Genomic DNA, 20,140 nt, shown 5'->3' on the forward strand with positions numbered 1-20,140 from the left:
TTTTGGTTTCACAAATATATACATATATATGTCTCAGGATCATTAAAAATAAACATTTGCCAGAAATTTGCCTTTCGAATGAACACTATTACGACATAGCTAAAAAATTTTAACAAAAGATAGCCATTTTAAATAAACAATTATTGAATAAAATAATCTTGGTACCTAATTTATCGCTTGTCTGAATCTTTCCATTACCAGTTGACAATCAGTTCCAATTTTTAAAATCAAAGCAAATCCATATTCTAGAGTTCATTGAACCAGAGTTACGGATACACAGACAGACACCACTGAAATTTGTATTTTTAATAACACAAAAAATAAAAATAGTGAACGATAATTAAAATAAAACTTTAAAATAATGTCAGTCGATATTATTTTTTAACTAATTAGCTCATCGGTTTAGAAAAGCAACTCATAACCCCAAATAACTCCAATAAGTACTAGATATTAAACAATAAACAAAACATCCACTTACTGTAAAGCAGGTAAACAGAAGATGTCTTCACCACCAGAACTTACCACTCACTGCAGGACTCGCGAGGCCGGTGGTGGAGGGAGGCATTCGGGTTCGAGACCCCGAGTCCGAGTTTTCTGGGAGTTGTTGATTAGAGGCATTCGGGTCCGAGTCCAAGTCCTTAGAGGCATTCTCGGGTCCGGGTTCTCTGGGAGTCGTTGATTGGAGGCATTCGGGTCCGAGTCCCAGACCGAGTTCTCTGGGAGTGGTTGATTACGAAAAGGAGTGGGAGTAGGACCCGCTTCCCGCAAAGGACTCGGGCTCAAGGACTCAATCCGGCTGAACCTACACATCGCTACTGTGGAGTAGTGGCGCGTTTTTCAAATTGTAGTAATATTGAAGTGAAACTTCTTTACGCGCGTTATGCAATTTCGAGGACCGGAGTAAAACCAACTCATGACCGTAATCAAAAACCGTGATCATTTCGCTATAGGAGCCTAGCCAATATTATATACCTACTTTCGGTCGCTCTCCAAACTCAGCTTCGCGGTCTAGAGGCAAAGCGCCTGATTGTCGTCGTGAAGAACCGAGGTTCGATCCCCGCTTTAACTATTTTTTTTTTCTTTTTGTGATTTTTTTAATAATATTTTTTTTAAAGTGATAAAATGCCCTCGTTATGCGACTTTTAGATATTTTGACTATATGATATTTTGGTCGAATACGTAATAACCACGGTCTAGAGGCAGAGCTTTCGACACTCGTTATGCAGGACCCGGGTCCGAATCCCATATTTTTATAACTTTTTTTTTTTTTTATCAACGATTTGTAATAATGTAGTAAAAAATTAAATAAATTTGTTAATTTAAATTTACTTTACGGTACCTTTATGATATTTTGGTCGAAATATAGCTTACAAATTTTGATTAATTATTTTTATTTTGAATCATTAAAATTACTAATCAAGGCCGATAACGCCGCGTCGCGCGAAATATCTCTCCTCGCGGTCTAGAGGCAGAGCGTTCGACACTCGTTATGCAGGACCCGGGTTCGAATCCCATATTTTTATAACTTTTAATTTAATTTAATTATCACATGCTACTTATAAATATGTCAATAGACAGAAAAAAAGAGAGAATGAAATGAAAAAGAGAGAGAAGAATACTAAAAGTTTCACTTCCGTCGTGCGTAGGCTTGCCACACATTATAATCCAAGTGAGTCTTGTTCACCGTAGTTATTCTTTGGAGATTCACTATACTTCCGCACATTAGAGAAAAATGAGCATGGAAATCATTCTGTAAAAATACAGATAAATTATGCAGAGTGACACTAAAATTATTCATGCTAAATCATAATTAATAATTAGGTATCTAGGTAAGTAGGTACTTCTGCCCACGTGTGATGTGCGTGACATTTACATGCCGCTTCACATACTAAATGCCTCGTTATTTAGTTATTGCTTTAAAAAATGTATTAATAATGACATGTATGATATTATCATCATAAAACAATGAAAACATGAACAGTGGCAACTCACTACCTAGTAGGCGTCATTACGAACACACCTGACGTTAAACTACTTGTTTCTTAGGGTTTGGAATTCCACATAAATAAAAATAAATAGCTACCTACTGCCTCTACTCTTGGCGAGTTATTCGCCAGAATTTTCCCAAGGTGAGAGAACCCGGGTATTGGTCTTTTCGCCGGTATCGCGCAGTTCTTGCTTGGGTTATGATTGGTTGTGTTGTGACTACGCTCATTCTCGGTATCGCATCATAGACTGACACGAAAACTCGACAAGGGATTAAGCGCCATCGGGGCGAGGAACTTCGAAGCGAGCTTTATTACACCCATGCACTCTGTTCTCCTAGGGTTATTTCGCATGAGTTGTATAGTATACCTAAAACTGCTGGTATATCAGTATTTTTTTAGTACAGTTATCAGTCTATTATCTCGCCAGGGCTTCTACCAGTGTGCAACTTGACGGACGTAAATATCTCTGTGAGCTTAGAGCAACTAAAGCAATATTAAGGTGGTATCACCTGATTTATTCTTTGATCTATTTCATTAAATCTATGAAATAGAGCATTAAGATCCAATGACTATATGTGGTGAGAACAGGCTATGGAATAGAAACCTGAAGTTGAACAATCGTTCTATAAATTGACCATAGACTCTCATAGAATGGATCAGGTGCAATCAGGTGCTAGGTGAGTGGTTTATTTATGGGTGCTAGTATGTGTGCTAGACTAGTGAGCACCATGAGCACTAGTGAATTGTTGGAGTTATTTATTTATGGTGGTAACGCAGCATATCATAAGTCTACCCCGGTGGAATGATTGAGTACCTACGTAATTTGTAAAAATAGTAATTATATTAATTAAGTGAATATTTTTTATGGAATAACTACTACTCCTTTGTCTAACCTTTCGACTCTTTGGATACGCAATGGACTGATTGCAGACTTCAGATCTGTTATCTGAAAATGAGTAGGTAAATAAAATTTTAAAAATACTATTTAATAGTTCATGATGTATATATAAATACATAACAAAGGATTTATATTGAGGTATAAGTCTTTTGCGGAATACCAATATCGCATTTCGTATGACCAGAAACAATAAGATACATTCCTGCGTTGAAAATTCCATGGAAACTCTTACTTGCGGAATTTAATAAAAGTTTTAAAGTGCTGAGAGCAGCTTAGAGTCATCTTGCGGAGAGTAGCCAATTTACTTTACTGCTAACTACAAAAAGGCTACACAACAGGTCATAAAAAATGGAAACATTTTTAACTAGAATTAAATTTCACTCTTCGTCAAACGTAACACAATTAAAATAGGCAATGTACGTGAAACTCTCAATATCGCAATGCATTTTACTGGCGCATTTTATCATGGTACCTTCATGTGCTTCATAACGAGACGTTTTAGAACTAACAAAGAAAGCGCTTAAAATCCAATTTTTGCTAGAGATTTATTGTAGTTCACAGCTTTGCCGCACAAATAAACCACTCAGGCCTTGCCGTAATAGTATGGTAACTACGAAATAGTTTTGATTATATTTATTTAATTTACGGCACTATGTAATAAATAATCACTTGTGCATTATGTAATCAAATAAAATAGATTCAGTTTTTATCCAAACAATTAAAATATAAAACTATTATTTATAAAAAACAAAGAGTTTTCAAAAGTGAATATTTTTTAGCTGTGTCAGTTTTTCGTACTAAATTTCAGTCAAATCCGGCAAAATGGCAGAAATCAGTAAAGACGATCTTCGCAAGGAAATAAACGGTAAATACATTTTTAAATACTTTTTTGTCCAATACGAGTATTGAAATTTGCAAAACTAGGATCCAAATAATATTTGGAAAATATTTTCCATAGTGAACTTCATCGGTTTATTGGAGAAAAAAGCATGTTTTACTCTTGTCCGGCATTTCGGCTTGTACCAAATTCGAACAATGGCCATAGGAAGCCAAGCGCTAGATCCATACGAATGTCAGTTTTTACATTTTAACATATCTCTGTATTTACGGAATGATTTTCAATGAACAATTAACCAACATTAACAAGAAAAATGTTCTTAACAATTCTGGATACTTTGCGTCCCTCGAAATAGTTTATTAATCGAGATATACTCTTGGTGGGATATTTCATATTTTTTGTTCTTGGATGTACGATCTCTCTTGTACTTAAGAGCGTCTTGAATATTTTGTATTTGCGAGCTATTTGTCCGATTTTGTCTTCTATAAATAGTTCTTTGATGAACATTCTTGATTATTAAATAGTCAAATATTAGTTTTTCTGCACACTTTTCTGTCACGAAGAGTTCAAAGTCGGGCTTTTGTTTCATACGAGGTGATAGATCGATTCTGTGGGCGCGAAAATTTAAAATATGATATTATGACAGACGCTTGATGCGCATACGTTTAATCTTGTAATTAATTTGCTCGCAAATAGTTCATGTAAGATAATATTAAACTCTGTTAACAAATTTCAAAAATATATTAACAATGTGTTTGAAATAAATAATAATTCAATTTTTGGTTTGAAATAAAAATGCTTTGATTTTGACCTTTTAGATGTATTTTTGTTATTTGTTTTTGGGGTATTATGCCGTGTTGCGCTAACTCCTTCTTTAGCCAACGTTTCGGACAGCATTGCAGTGTCCATCATCAGGGCAGATGTCTTATTAAATAAGACATCTGCCCTGATGATGGACACTGCAATGCTGTCCGAAACGTTGGCTAAAGAAGGAGTTAGCGCAACACGGCATAATACCCCAAAAACAAATAACAAAAATACTTTTGGCCGTGAAAATCTTAAATCATCTTTTAGATGTACTCTACGAACAATGAAAAATCATGACCTAGTCATTAGAATAAAAGTTGAGAGTACAAATTTCGGTATTGAAGTTTAATGTTTTATATATTTAGTTTACTTTATCATTCTCAAACCAGTATTAATGATTATTGTATAATCAATATCATGTGTATTGATTATTCGCAGCGAGTAAGAAGGTTGCATTAGTGAATCTTATCTTGGAAAAATTTAGCACATGATTGGATATATCCAACTATAGTTGGGCAATAATATGACGTCACAAGCCATAGAGATTACCGTGTCTTTTCTACGGTTCCAATTTTCGACCGGAGTTATACCCCCCTGGTTGGCACACTTGCGTGTCATATCTACTTGTATTTCTATTATCTATGGTTAAAATCATAGACATCCAAATTGATAGACCAGCCAATCAGGGAAGGCTGAACAAACCAAGTAGTGCAGATGCGGCATGACCATCTCCCTTTCCGTGTTATATAAATAAATTAATCTGACAGTATACAGGCAATTCGCATTGTAATAATCACTATTTAGTCCTCGAAAATTAAATCTGCTTACGAATTACTAGTCCTTTTTACAATGGCACACCAAATGCTTGCTACGTAAAATATCTTAACTACGAATCCCAAATCGGCTAAACAAAAGTTCAGGCTTGCCACAAAACACTCAAATTATTGGGCATCAAAGTATTCAGATTTGTATATTTTGTTAAACTATTTAGTTAGACACTTTTACAAATGTGTTATAATTTACCCACCTCACACGTTTTTAGCGCCGCTACGCCAGGCGTTTCGGATAAAATGAACTTTCAGATCCTGCGCAGGAAAGTCCCACCATGGACTGCGCTGCAAACCTTCGCCTTACTTTAGCGAACTTTACTTTTCTGTGCATTGTCTGCAGAGATGTGCTTTATTTCAAATAAATCCATTTCAAATGGAAATGCAAAATGGGTATTTTCCATTTTGCATTTTAAATGCTTTTCTAAAAACCATTTTGCATTTTAAATGCTTTTCTCAATGCATTTTCCATTTTAAATGCTTTTTTGCAACATTCCTCCTACTATCTCCACTCATCTTTTTTTCATAAGCCCCAAATATCAGTCGGTCCTCAACCTCGCTATGAGAAATAATTTACATTTGTCAAGTTGCTCCCTGGTAGGAGCCCTGGCAATTGAGTGATACCATTACAAAACATACTGATTCAAATACTGAACATGTGGCTATGACGCTGTAATATTAAATGTTAGATAGCAGTTTCTATGTTTTTACGTTGGCAACATTAGTCCTGCGCAAATTTTTTGTGGTTTCATAATCTGTAGTCGTGGTGTTTTTGGATTTACCATCATGTAATATGTTTGTTCTACATTGATTTCCATTAAAATGACAAAATTGTTTAAAAATTCTATAATTATTTTTATTGTTTGACCTGAGAAACCATTTTGCATTTTCAATGCATTTTGAAAATAGGTATTTTGCATTTTGCATTTAGCATTTTCAAATGGAAAAGTTTTGACCCATTTCCATTTTGCATTTCAAATGGTTTTGGGTACCCATTTTGCACATCTCTGATTGTCTGTTTATTTCAATGTGAACTTTTCAGCCGTCAACGTATGGTTGATGTCGTAGTTTATTCAAAGGGTTCTCGAACCCTCCTGGTGCCAAAAATATGGTCTCCAACTCATCGAAATGATACCCAGATTTTATGTTAAGACAAGTCTATTGTGGTGAACGAATATTATAACACGTTTGTATTTGATATGTTATTTATTAAACCAGCCCAGCTGGCGATCTGTTGACAAGTGGTGACAGCTAGGGTTTGTGTAGCACAGACAATATATTAGGAAATGGCCATAGATAACATTATACTGATAACACCAACATCCCTCTTTTCCTAATAAAGAAAAACAAGTCAAGACAAGATGAACATTACAAATATAAATTTTTCTTTTCAAATAAACATAATTCATGACATAGTAATAAACTGTAAGTGAAATACAATTACCAAATTTAATTATAATCAGATGGATTATATCTATCAGGTTTATTAACAATTCTGCCCGAACGAGTTCGAATGCTTGCCTCATTGTTTGTCAGCTCATCAGAAGTTGTAGGACCTGGATAGAACGGGATGGAATGAAAATCATTGTCAAAACGTACACCTTTCTCCGATGAACTATTTCCATTCAGCGGTGATGATGATTCCTGACGTGATCTGTCTAAATTTAAGTGTTTCCTATTCCTGCGATATCTTGAACCATCGGGAGTTTCAACAATATATGACCTAGGGCATCCTTTAACAATTTCTACTACAGTAGCTGGTGACCATGAACTTGACACATCTTTTTTAAAAACTACTTTATCGCCTATCTTCAACTCAGACAAGTTCCGAACCTTTTTGTCAAAATATTTTTTCATTTTGTTTTGACGACCCTTAAATTTATCTTCATATTCTTTAAATCGCACGACTTTTGGTCTAAGTTGTCTGGATGTTACGGGTAAATTACATCTAAGTTGACGTGACATTAAGAGGCTTGCAGGGGATGGAAAATTATTTTTTGGACTATTTCTGTAATGTAACATAGCAAGATACGGATCAGTTTTGGATTCAAGGCATTTTCTTAAAATATTCTTTACTATTTTTACTGAACTCTCAGCTTGACCATTTGACTGAGGATAGTTTGGACTAGTGGTGATATGTTCAATATCCCACTCATATAAAAAGTTTTTAAAAATGGCTGATTGAAATGGTGGTCCATTATCACTAACAAGCGTTAACGGTATCCCATGACGTGAAAATATAGATTTTAAGTGTGTGACTACAGTTTCCGCGTTATAATTGTGTAACATTGAATTTTCGATGTATTTTGAATAATAATCAGTAACAATGAGATAATTTGAGTTGTTGAAATGCATTAAATCTACACCTACCTTTTCCCAGGGAAAATTAGTGATACCATGGGGCAAAAGAGGCTGTGACGGGTTATTAGGTTTAAATTTAGTACAAATCTGACATTGATCGACAATGTTTTTAATATCAGAGTTAATATTCGGCCAAAAAATCATATTTCTGACTAGACTTTTTGCTTTTGACATACCTAAGTGACCTTTATGTACATCTTTTAAAATTTCAGGACGTAAAATTGACGGTATAATTAAACTAGGTCCCTTAAATACCAGATCATTGACAACATGAATTTCTGCTTGAAAATTCCAGTATGGTTTAACGCAGGGTTCAATTACATTTTTATTTGACGGCCAACCGGTTTTATAATATTTCATTAAAGTTAATAAAGACTGATCTTGTTTCGTCGCCTCAGTGATTAATTTCAGTTTTTCTTCTGAAACTGCCAGACTTGACATCAGTAAATTGATATGTATGTCAATTTCTTTTTCCGCATCTGTTATTTCTGTATCAGGTAACGGCGCTCTAGATAACGTATCGGCAATATACATAAATTTACCAGGTACATATCTGACGTCTAAATGGTAGCATTGTAGAGACATCATCATTCGTTGTAACCTTGCGGGAACTTCAGAAAGTGATTTCTTAAAAAGTGTGACTAGTGGTTTATGATCTGTTTCAACATTTACTACTGGCCATAAATATACTGATGGAATTTTTGACAACCGAATAAAATTGCATATAATTCCTTCTCTATCTGTGCATAATTTTGCTGACTGGACGTTAGTGTTTTTGACGCATAAGCAATCGGTCTACTTTCCTGCAAAATAACTGCGCCCACTGCGCTCTGCGAAGAATCTACTGATAATTTTAACGGTTTTTTAATGTCAAAATTAATAAGTACTGGAGATGAACTTATAATTTTCTTTAAATTGACAAAGGACTGATCGTGATTGGCATCCCATTGCCAGCTGACGTCTTTCTTTAGCAAAGTCCTTAAAAGTTCTGTTTCTTTTGACAAATCTTTGATAAAAGATCCCAAGTAATTAATCATACCTAAAAACCGTTGTAAGTCTTTCTTACAAGTGGGAGTAGGTAATTCTCGAATAGCTCTAATCTTTGACTCATCTGGCCTGATCCCTTGACTGCTAAAGATATGACCTAGAAAAGTAACTTCCTGTAAGCCAAAGTGACATTTATTTAGATTGAATTTTAAATTTACTTCTCTGGCTCTTTTAAAAACATTTTCTAATCTCCTTTCATGAGATTCAAGATTCTCTCCCCATACTAAAATATCGTCAACGAAAACTATCACCCCTTCTAGATCAGCAAATATTTCCGTCATTATTCTAGAGAAGAATTCGGGAGCTGAATTAATTCCATACGGAAGTCTTAAAAATTGATACCTGCCGAAAGGTGTTTGGAAAGTGCATAAATCTGAACTTTCACTATCTAAGCGTATCATCCAAAAACCTGAAAATGCGTCTAGATTTGAAAAAAACTTCGCTCCTTTAATTTTAAACCTAATTTCGTCCATTGAAGGTGTTGGATAATGCGTTCTGCAAATAGCCCTATTTAAATTTCGTGGATCTAGACAAATGCGTAACTGTGAATTTTTTTTTTCTACGACAACTATGGAACTCACCCACGGTGTTGGTTTTGTAACCTTGACAATGACCTTCATTTCCTCCATTTTATCTAATTCTTCTTTTAATTTATCGTGCAGCTTGAATGGAATCTTTCTTGGTGCATCGATTTTAGGATGAATATCAGATCGAACTGTTAGATGACATTCGTGAGGTAAGCATCCGAGACCCTGAAAAACTTCGTTAAATTTCTTTATTAAATTGTTCGAATTATACATTGACAAATCATTGTTGGGAATATTTTCAGAATTATTCGTGTTAGAATACACACGTTTTATTATTCCCATTGCATTGCAAGTAGCTAGCCCTAATATAGTTTGACATGATTTCAACTCAGTGATGACAAAGGGAATGGACATATTTTTATCATTATTATAAAAACAATTTAACTTACAAATTCCTTTTGTAGGAATGTTAGTACCAATGAATGAATTTATTTTAAATGCTGTTTCTGTGATAATTTTTTCTGACAAACCAAGTTTATTAAAATTTGTAAAAGACATAACATTTACATTGGCACCGGTATCTATAAGACATGAAATTATAACATTATTTATTCTTAAATTAATGTGCCATGAATTCAATGTTGAATTAATATTGTTACAATTTAATGTATCAATTGTATAGTCGTGGTTGGGTATTTTACTTTGTGACAATGTATTAACTTTAATTTTCCTACCTTTCAATTTCCTATTAAAACAAAATTTCGAATAATGCCCAATCTTGAGACAATTAAAGCATTTAGCTAATGATGCCGGGCAGTTTGTGCGGTGAATTTGTCCACATTTGGTACAGACTCCGCCCTGACTTCCGGATTGACCTCTGGATAGACTGCTCGGACTTCCCGATGGACTTCTGGAATGATTGCTCGGACTTCCGGATTGACTTCTGGAATGGCTTCTGGCTGATAGTGAAGATGAAGAAGGGCTTCGTAGAACTTGTTGTATAATATTCCCCTCAAGACTTCTTGTGTTTTCCCTCGATACAACAATCGATCTTGACAAATTAATCGCTTTTTCCAAGTTTAACGACGTTTCTTGTAAAAGTCTTTCTTTCAAGTAGTAAAGATTTCGATTTAGGTTACATATGAATATGTCCTTTATTAAGGATGTTTGTAGATTGCCGAAATCACAAGTTTGACTTAGATTTTGTAGCGAAGCAATAAAATCTTCGACTGTTTCACTATCGCCTTGCTTCCTCGTGAAGAATTTAAATCGTTCCACTGTCACATTTATTGTGGGTATGAAGTGTTTATCGTAAAGGAGTAAAATACCGTCGAGCGTACTTTTCTCAATTGTGAGGCCAAATGAGTTAAAAATTTCTACCCCTTTCGGGCCAATCGTGTGTAGAAGCCTGGCCACTTTTTGAATTTCCTTTTCTTCATTAAAATTATTAGCCATCATATAAATAAGGAATGATTGCTTAAATTTCTTCCACTCACCCGCCATATTTGGAACAATCACCATAGGCACAATATGACTCGACATTTTATTTCTTTTGACAATTTGTTTTGGATACAAATTATTGACTCTTGATGTGACTTGACTTGACTTCACTCACAATATATTTATTAAGACACACCTGACACCATGTTGTATTGTGGTGAACGAATATTATAACACGTTTGTATTTGATATGTTATTTATTAAACCAGCCCAGCTGGCGATCTGTTGACAAGTGGTGACAGCTAGGGTTTGTGTAGCACAGACAATATATTAGGAAATGGCCATAGATAACATTATACTGATAACACCAACAGGCTAAAATACATGTTTGGTTAATTTACAGAAATCCTCAAGGATGCCGACCTGCGGGTCATGTCTGCCAAGAAGGTACGCCAGCAGTTGGAAGAGAAGCTGGACTGCAACCTGAACGCGCGCAAGAAGGAGATAGACGAGCTGGTCATGAACTACGTCAACTCCAAGGAGGACGAGGACAATGAAGAGGACGAGGAGGAAGATGAAGAAGAGGATGATGAGGTTTGTCATTCATTTCTTTTACTTTTTATGTAAATACCGCGCAAGAGTCCCAATTGCTCCCAATCACCTGGAGCCAGTGAGACGGTGGCATCATATGTTGTGAAGCGTGAAGGAACAGGCGATGTCTGAAGAGGATTAGGTGGGGTAAAACAGGGTAGTTTTCAATGTACAAAAATCAATGTCATTAAATTATTTTTTTATGAAAGCTGAAAATATACTCGTGCAATTTAGACAAAATATACTGGTTATTCGCAGTTTAAAAACATCCTTTTGGATAGAGAAATATCAAATTTCATGCTACGAAACTACATAATGCAAATAACAGAAATAGAGAGTGGGAGAATAGAATGATAATCAACTTTAAAATATTGTGAGGACAATGTAAAGACAACTAGAAACTAAATACACAAATATGAAAACTACAGACCGCCTCAGAACCGGAAATCCTAGGGTCGCCTGTTTTAACGCTTGCTAGAGTAAAAGTAATTGCTAAAGTTAAATTTCTCCAAAATGCGTTTTTCAAACAATTTAACTGCTTGTTTTACGTCCCTTTTAACTTAGCATTTACTTTCCGAAAACCGAGAGTTACTCGCCATTTTGACACATTTGGCAGTTCTTTTGGCAGACAGGTACGGAATTGCGCCCTTCAACATTACTTACGATTATTAATCATGATTAATATTACTGTATATGATGACGGTGACGATGAATTCCTTATCCAATAAACGTTACAGCAAAAAGCAAAAACATTGTGACTACGAATGCGTAAATAATACGCTATTTGGGATAATTCGGGATTTCTACTGCGAAATTGTGTGTCAAAAGATCTCTTGTCATTTGGTGACGGTGGGAAAAGTAGAAAAAGGCTTATATTAATATATTGTTTTTTCTAACCTATGAGCCATATTTTTACTATAACCTTACAACTTTAATATACTCCATTTCACAAAGCAATTAAAAGAATAACCACAAAGCAATTAAAAGAATAGTTCATAGAATAACCTCTGACTTTAAACATATAAGTACCCTTAAAACTCTTTACTGCTCGTTAGTTCGCCCTCACCTTGAATACGCTAGTGTTATTTGGTCTCCTTTCTATGCTGTCCACATCTGTCACATAGAATCCGTACAACATCGCTTCCTACGAGGAATCGCTTGGAGGTTGGGTCTTGAAAGAGGAGAGTACTCATATGATGAAGTTGAACAAACTTTAAACATTTCTTCTTTGGAGAAACGTAGAAGGGACACTGATCTGATTTGCATATTTAAGATTATCAATGGTATTACAGACTCACCTGCTTTGTTGCAACTTATCCAATTCAACATCCCTTCCCGTAGACTCCGAAATAATGAATTGCTGTTCGTCAATCAACATTCTACCAATTATGGATACCATTCTCCTTTGTCCAGAATGTCGAGACTTGTCAACTCACTGTCAAGTCAAAGCATTGAATTTTGTGGTATATGCCTAAATGACTTTCGACAGTCAATACGCAATGTCTAATTTCTAATGCCCTTTGAACCATCTTCATGCTTTGACTTATTATTATCTCCCATTCTTACTTTTATATTATTATTGTCATTGTTATTGTCTTCGCTCCACATTTATATATGCTCTCCTTTCACTGTCATCTCTGTTTATAAAACTTATTCGTGTAATTAATATGTTGTTAATGGACTATTTGTCCGTAAATAAATAAATAAATAAATAAAAGAATGGGTTTAGGCATGTTGCAGTTGAACTCGGCTTCGATGCAGTCCCAGACCCCAAGCTTTTGCTTGTTGTTGCCCGAATCCATTGAATTTAAGTTCTCCGAGTGTCTACCTAGCAGTCCCAGACCCCAAGCTTTTGCTTGTTGTTGCCCGAATCCATTGAATTTAAGTTCTCCGAGTGTCTACCTACTTCGCAACCAGTTCAACTTTGTAATTTCTTTCGAAGAAAATTTGGTAGCCTCGTTCCCATAATAATATTATCATAATGTTATATACCATGGATCAGAGATCAAATCGTCGATATCGCCAAAAAATAATACGTCTTGTTTTTTTCACATCATTTTGAGGAATATTCTGCTTTTTAGACTGGCCACACTAAAATTATACTTTAAACAGCGCCTGGTCCTATTTAACATACCTGTTACTTTAAATGACAGTTAAAATTTAAATTTAGCTCACGATTAACCTTTTGAACGCGTTAATTTGCTCCGTTTTATCTATACCCGTACGCGGTACATATTTTCAAATACCTATACGCGCAATTAAATGTCAAATTATAGCATTCTGGCATGATTTATTGGACTATATAGACAGAACAGATTATTCTCCACAATATGAAAACAAATCCTCGTGTGTCAACACTCTTAGATGTTTATAAAAACAAAAACATAAAATTTCATACAAAGACGTACCGTATCTTTTGAATGTGGTCCCGCCATTCACTCGGCATGTGTGTACTTAGGCCACTGCGTTGATAGACACAAGTAGGACACCTTGATCACTTATCATTTTTAGTTATGAAAAGTTGTGAATGACATACTAGTACTAACGCCATCCGTTGACAAAAATGTAAACTAAAGGACTAAAAGGCGCGAAGAGGCGCACTTGATTATCGATCTTTTTTTATGAAATACAATTTTATTTTTGAGAAATTCTTGTAGATGTCAGCATTGTGATAGTTCTACGAATGTCCAAGTGAGCAAGAAATACATTTATGACGAAAGAGCAGCTGGAATATCGGCTGTCAAAGTTTCCGTATCAACTGTTGATACAGCCGCGTGTGAGTATAGACTTTTTGCCGTAACAACAGTTGATACGGCCGCGTGCAAAGAGTTAAGCTTTCTCTTGAAACAGACGGCTCCTAGTGAGGACTGTGAAAATTTTGACTTTATTCTTATATTATGCTTTATATTTACATCATGTACAAACTTTCTTGCTGGGGGAAACAAGTGTACGTAGTCGGTGATCCTATTTCAGTAGTCAACATGGTCTGGCCCGGGTTTCACACAGTTTTCCTCTTATTTTGAATGTCAATCATTATCAAACGTAGTTTCTGAAAGCAACACGTGAGAGGGGTGCAGAGGGCGTTGTTGAAAGCGCAAGAAGGAACAGCGGAGTGTAGAGCACTGCGCTGTTCATCAATTACGTGACGGACCATCGATCAACCTCATTCAGTCTTTGGTAGCAAAGTTAAATAATAAGAACTGTTTTTTTGCCATGTGTTGATAGTGAGATAGATAGTGACCCCATTTGACTGCATTTTTCTGTTCCTGTGTTAGGCTTAGGCAGTATCAGGGGGTATAACTCCGGCCGAAAATTGGAACTGAAATATTATAACTATATGATTGCCTAGCTATATCCACCAATGAAAAACTTTGAGTCTATGGAATAAGCTTTCTGAGTTTTTCATTAGTGTGTTGTATAATATGTAGGCTCCGAATGAGAATTTTACTGTCTATGTACATATTGGCAAATCTATGCTTTTTAGGGCAAATTTGTTTCATAGAAAAAGCCCGAAGATATCGATCTAGTGAGTGGTTTATTTATGGGTACTTTGTTTGCTGTGCATTGTTTTTGAGTGTTCTTATTTTGCCTATTGATTTGGACCTAGTTTATTGGCGATTAGTAAACTAATTCTTCTGGACCCTTGATTTTGTAATAACGTATGCCTTATCCCGCACAAGAATATGCCAACATTTATTACATTTATGGGGAATGCAGAAGCAATGGCAATTCTGCAACTATTATTTATCGACAAAGATATCCCAAAGCCTTGAGACATCCTTATCATCGCGTATTCAGAAATGTGCATCAAACATATTCGGAAGGCAGAATACCTGGCAATGGCCGTGAAGCAGGAAGACCACGTATGGATCACAAAGAAGAAATGCTACCACAGACATAGGAATTAATAGACGAGAAGCTAATGGCGAGGGGTAAAATCAACTGTTGAAGAACGAAGGGAGTAAGGCTGACTGTGATTCGTCAATAAATCAATCTGACAGTAAATAGGCATCTCGCATTATAATATCACCATTTAGTTCTTAAAAGTAAAATCTGCTTTTGAATGAATAGACATTTCTACATGGGAGCGCAAATTACTCGCCACGTTAATTTGCGAAGTCCAAATTCGGCAAAGTAAGGCAGCTTCTATTTTCAGAGTCGTAGTTAGTTTCAGAGTATTTAGTTAAGACACTTTTACAAATGTCTCATAATTTACTTACCCCAGTAAACAACGATGAGCACACTTGAGAATCGCTACATTGAGATGTGATAGTATATGTTTCTAAAACTGATCCATATAATACGGTGTGAATAAGCTTAAAATAAAGTAAAATAATGCTTACTTATGGAATGTAATACGACAATTGGGTTTATTCTCTTTTTCACATCTATTTTTACAAGTTTTCATATCACAAGTCAACATTTTGCCGTTTTATTTCGTAAAATGAACCGATGATGCCTCGACCATAGTTTGCACAAGAATGATGACGTCACGTTTTCAAATTTCACTTGAGGCCATATGCGAGCCCAGCCGGCTCAATGGAACCGGTATGGGGAGTGGGGATAATACGCTTTTAATCACTTAGGGCAGGTCTACTAATATTCATATGTCTATGAATTCTACAAGAAATTGAAGATGATCCTGGTACTTCGGTGCAAAGAATGAAATTCTAGTAATAAAATTTGTAATATCTGTCTTTTTTTATAGTAAATGTTATAAAACAAGAACAGGCAGATCGCTATGCAGTTTATGTCAAACGGCGTCTATCTAACTCATGTCCAATTGCGTCACTATCTATCTAACTCATGTCCAATGGCGTCACTATGTATCTAACTCGTGTCCAATGGCATCACTATATATCTAACTCATGTCCAATGGTGTCACTATCTATCTCACTCTAACACATGGTAAAAAAAAAACAGTTTTTCTATTGAATAATTATATCAAATTGAGTCTCCTTTGTGAGTAAAATTTAAATATCTTTTTGTTTCTGTCTTCAAGGGACCGAAAAACTTCTAACGAATGAAAAATTCTTATGTGGGAACGTTATAAGCAGGTTTTACTGTAATTAAAACTATAATAATTTCACTAATCACTCAAATTTATTTCCCCAGGATGCCAAGAAGAAACCTGCCAAACGCCCCGCTCCCAAGAAACCCGCCGCCAAGTCCAAGAAGTCCAAGGCCAACTCTTCCGACGAGGACAAGTCCAACTCCAAGTCCGACGGCTCTGATGACGAGGAGTACGAAGCCAAGAAGCCGGTGCCAAAGAAGAAGGCGCAGCCCAAAAAGAAGGGGAAGGGATCTGACTCAGATTCAGACTCTGAATGGTCGAAGCCCAAACCCAAGCCAGCCACGGTTAGTATAAGAGATTTTTCTTGTATATATAACATTTACTATATTGCAGAGGCAGAGGGCGGATTTAAAGTGTTCAATTGTCATGTCAATGATACCACAAAATAATTTTTTCAATTTTTGAAGATGTAACTACATTATTATTATTATCTAATGAGCAGGCAGCATTCTGCTGATTTCACAACAAGTTTGACAGTAACTGAGTTGTTTTAAGTTTGAACTAAGTCCTTTCTTCTCTCCAAATGTGAATCCAATAGAGCTTTGAATTGATTTATATTTGTTGCATCGATGACATGTTGTGGGATTTGTTCCAAGCATCCACTACTCTATTTGCAAGGAAGTGTTTTCTAGGATTAGATGCAAAAGGCGTTTTGGTAATTTTTTTTGAGTGTCCACGGAGATTTATATTTTTATTAGTAGTGAAGATTTCTTGGATGCTAGGGCAACTGTAATGTCCAGATAAAATTTTGAAAGTCTCGATCAAGTCACCCCTTTCTCTTCTTTCTTGTAAGGTTGGTAATCTTAGTTCCTTGAGTCTGTCTTCGTATCGTAGATCTTTTAGAGCTCTTGGTATTTTAGTGAAACGTCTCTGTACTTTCTCTAACAGATTTATATCCTTTGCGAAAATATTATATAACATAATATTATTATAACATACATTTATTTTATCTTCCAGGGGCGTGGAAAAGGTGGTGGCTACACTCGCGCGTACAAACTCTCCCCGGCTCTCGCCTCCCTCATGGGCCAGGAGTCCATGGCGCGCCACGAGGTGGTCAAGAAGGTGTGGGCCATCATCAAGGAGAAAAACCTCTACGACCAGAGCAACAAGCAGTTTGCCATCTGCGACGACGACCTCTACAAAGTCATGGGCGTCAAGCGATTCCGCACTTTCGGCATGATGAAGTACCTCAAGACGCACTTCCACGATTAACTCTGAAAGTGGTTAATGATTATGTAAAACATTTTACGCCATGATTGATGATTAAGTAAAAATATTACGACTTGATTGATGATTAAGTAATATATATTACGATGTGATTGATGATTAAGTAAAAATATTACGACTTGTTTGATGTTTAAGTAATATATATTACAACATGATTGTTGATTAAGAAAAAATATTACTTGTGTTTGATGATTAAGTAAAAATGTTAAGACATGATTCATGATTTTCAAAATGTTATGATGTGAACAGAGATTGAGTAAAATAGTAAAATGTTTGCCATGTGATGTTTACAAGTACATAAACATATTACGACATGGTTCATGACTTAAGTCAAAAGAACACAACTTAATTAACCATTGAGTAAAAATATGACTATGTCTTAATATTGCAACTTTATTCATGGTTAAGTTAAACATATTATTCTACAACATGTTGAGTGAATCTAACAACGCTGCGATTGATGATAAATTAAAAGTATTTCTACAACATAATTGATGATTAGGTAAAAAATATTACGCCATGATTGATGTGTAGTAAAAATATTTCACCATGATTGATGTTTAGTAAAAATATTACACCATGATTGATGATTAGTCCATAAATGTATTAAATTGATTTAACATCTGACGATTCCTTGCGGGGGTAGGCAGAGGTGAAAAACAATCACAATGTCTTGGCATGCTTCCTCAGCATCCATAATGCTGTTTTATTATTCTGACTTACAATGATTATTTTGATAACTTGATCGTGTCTGTAATATGGATAAGCAAGTAGTGCCTTGATAATTATGTATGTATTAATTAATGTTTTGGCTAACTCAAAAAAGATGCGTTTTGAAAATATGTACTGTATTTTTGACTAAACTGTAATGCAGCTATTATGTGTTAAAAATTTTCATCGTCATTCTTAACATATCTTCAACAGCCATTGTATATCCACTCATAATCAATCATAAGTATAATAATTCTCATTAATTATCTCATTTTAGTAAATTCATTGTTTTTCGTGAGTTTAGTGTAACATAAACTAAGAAATCGTAAAATGGAGTCAAAATTTTATAATATCGTAGGGGAAGATGCTTATGTTCGAAGCATCAATTTTCACTTTTAAGTCTGTTATTATTAATCTATAACACTGCAGTATCACCTTGTAATGTAATAATATACATAATATTGTGTAGTTGTTTTCGTAATGAAAACTATATTATTTTTATAAGGCTTGGGTAAAGTTTTACATTAGATTTATATTGCATTTTTTTATATTCAGTTGATTTAAATCCTTAAAAATTTAGCATCATGTATTGGTCTATCTGTTGATATGACCTTTAAAGTCAGTGAAATAATTAATATTGATTTTTTACAAAATTTTCAACATAAAATTTGCTGTGTTCAGAGCAGCAAAAAATATTAGTAACTAAAATATGTTTTTTTTTTTTGGAGTTTGAAAAAAAATATTATTTAGCTACCATTAGTCAGTTTTGTTAACAGGTCTTACCCATTCTTCCAATCACTAGTCATAATATTGGCAAGATAGTTTTATGTCTGTAATGTAGCATTCGATGAAAAAACTCAAAATGTATTAAAGTAGATGCGTATAATTTTTATGTTCCTTATAAAATGCATTTACAGTTGTAATTATAATTTTCTCATAGATTTTAACTTACTTTCTTGCAGACCATTTTAGAATTGTATTTTTTCCTTACTTAAACAGTTGGTTTAATTTTTTTGTTTTTTAATCCTGCACTCAAATCACATTTGGCCTAAAATTTATTTTCAACAATGAAAAAACTATTTTTTTATCTTTCCTTTTATCGATAAGATTGAAATTTAGAGCGCCCGCAGACGAGAGACTTTAGTCGCAGCAACAGTTGTGTAGCAACGGGTATAAGAATCCGTTACAGAATGTATATGGAGGCTTAAATTTTGGAATTGTTTCCAACTGTCGCCGATACTAAAGTCTCGCGTCTGCGAGCGCCCTAATATTATGAAAATTATATTAAAAGTCGAAAATGTTGAATATGATTTTCTTACTTAATTTACTAAGGATTAAAAAATAAATAAAAATTATTCTGTAATTCTGCTTAATTCTTTTGTAGATTTTTTTTATTTGATCAGCTTTTGTAGTTTATTTTTTTATTAAATAACCTTTTTTTGTAAGGTAATAAATTGATACAATTTTTTTTCAATCATTAATTTAAGGAAAGTCAAAAAGGATGTGTTCACATTATTTTGTAATAAATTTTTAATTTTCTTTTTGTATGTTTAGGAAAACAACAACCAGTTTTGTGAAAATGATTTTTTTATCATTGTTTATCTAGTGTGTAAAAACTGAATGGTGTGACAATGTGTTGATAAAAAAAATGTGTCAAAAAAATAATCTAATAAAAAATATAAAAACCAATTAAACATACATTTTTTCATTAATTACAAAAAATATAATCTGTTTTCTAAAGCAACTAAATCTCTCAAATAGTAAGCTCTGGCGTCATGAAGTTTGTACAGCTTCTTCTGTCTGG

At 34.6% G+C, this 20,140-nt stretch overlaps 1 protein-coding gene across 1 annotated transcript; it reads left to right on the forward strand.

Moving 5' to 3' along the window:
• The first annotated feature begins 3,607 nt into the window (after positions 1-3,607).
• Non2 (upstream activation factor subunit spp27 homolog Non2) lies at positions 3,608-19,970 on the forward strand. Its single transcript, XM_089646981.1, has 4 exons — positions 3,608-3,751; positions 11,137-11,327; positions 16,440-16,682; positions 17,356-19,970. Exons 1-4 carry the CDS (start codon positions 3,709-3,711, stop codon positions 17,608-17,610), a joined length of 732 nt encoding a protein of 243 aa, XP_089503107.1. The 5' UTR covers positions 3,608-3,708; the 3' UTR covers positions 17,611-19,970.
• The last annotated feature ends 170 nt before the right edge of the window (positions 19,971-20,140 follow it).

The sequence above is a fragment of the Hesperophylax consimilis genome, chromosome 25, assembly GCF_061612785.1.
Source record: "Hesperophylax consimilis isolate HC1 chromosome 25, BYU_Hcon_1.0, whole genome shotgun sequence".
Taxonomy (NCBI): domain Eukaryota; kingdom Metazoa; phylum Arthropoda; class Insecta; order Trichoptera; family Limnephilidae; genus Hesperophylax; species Hesperophylax consimilis.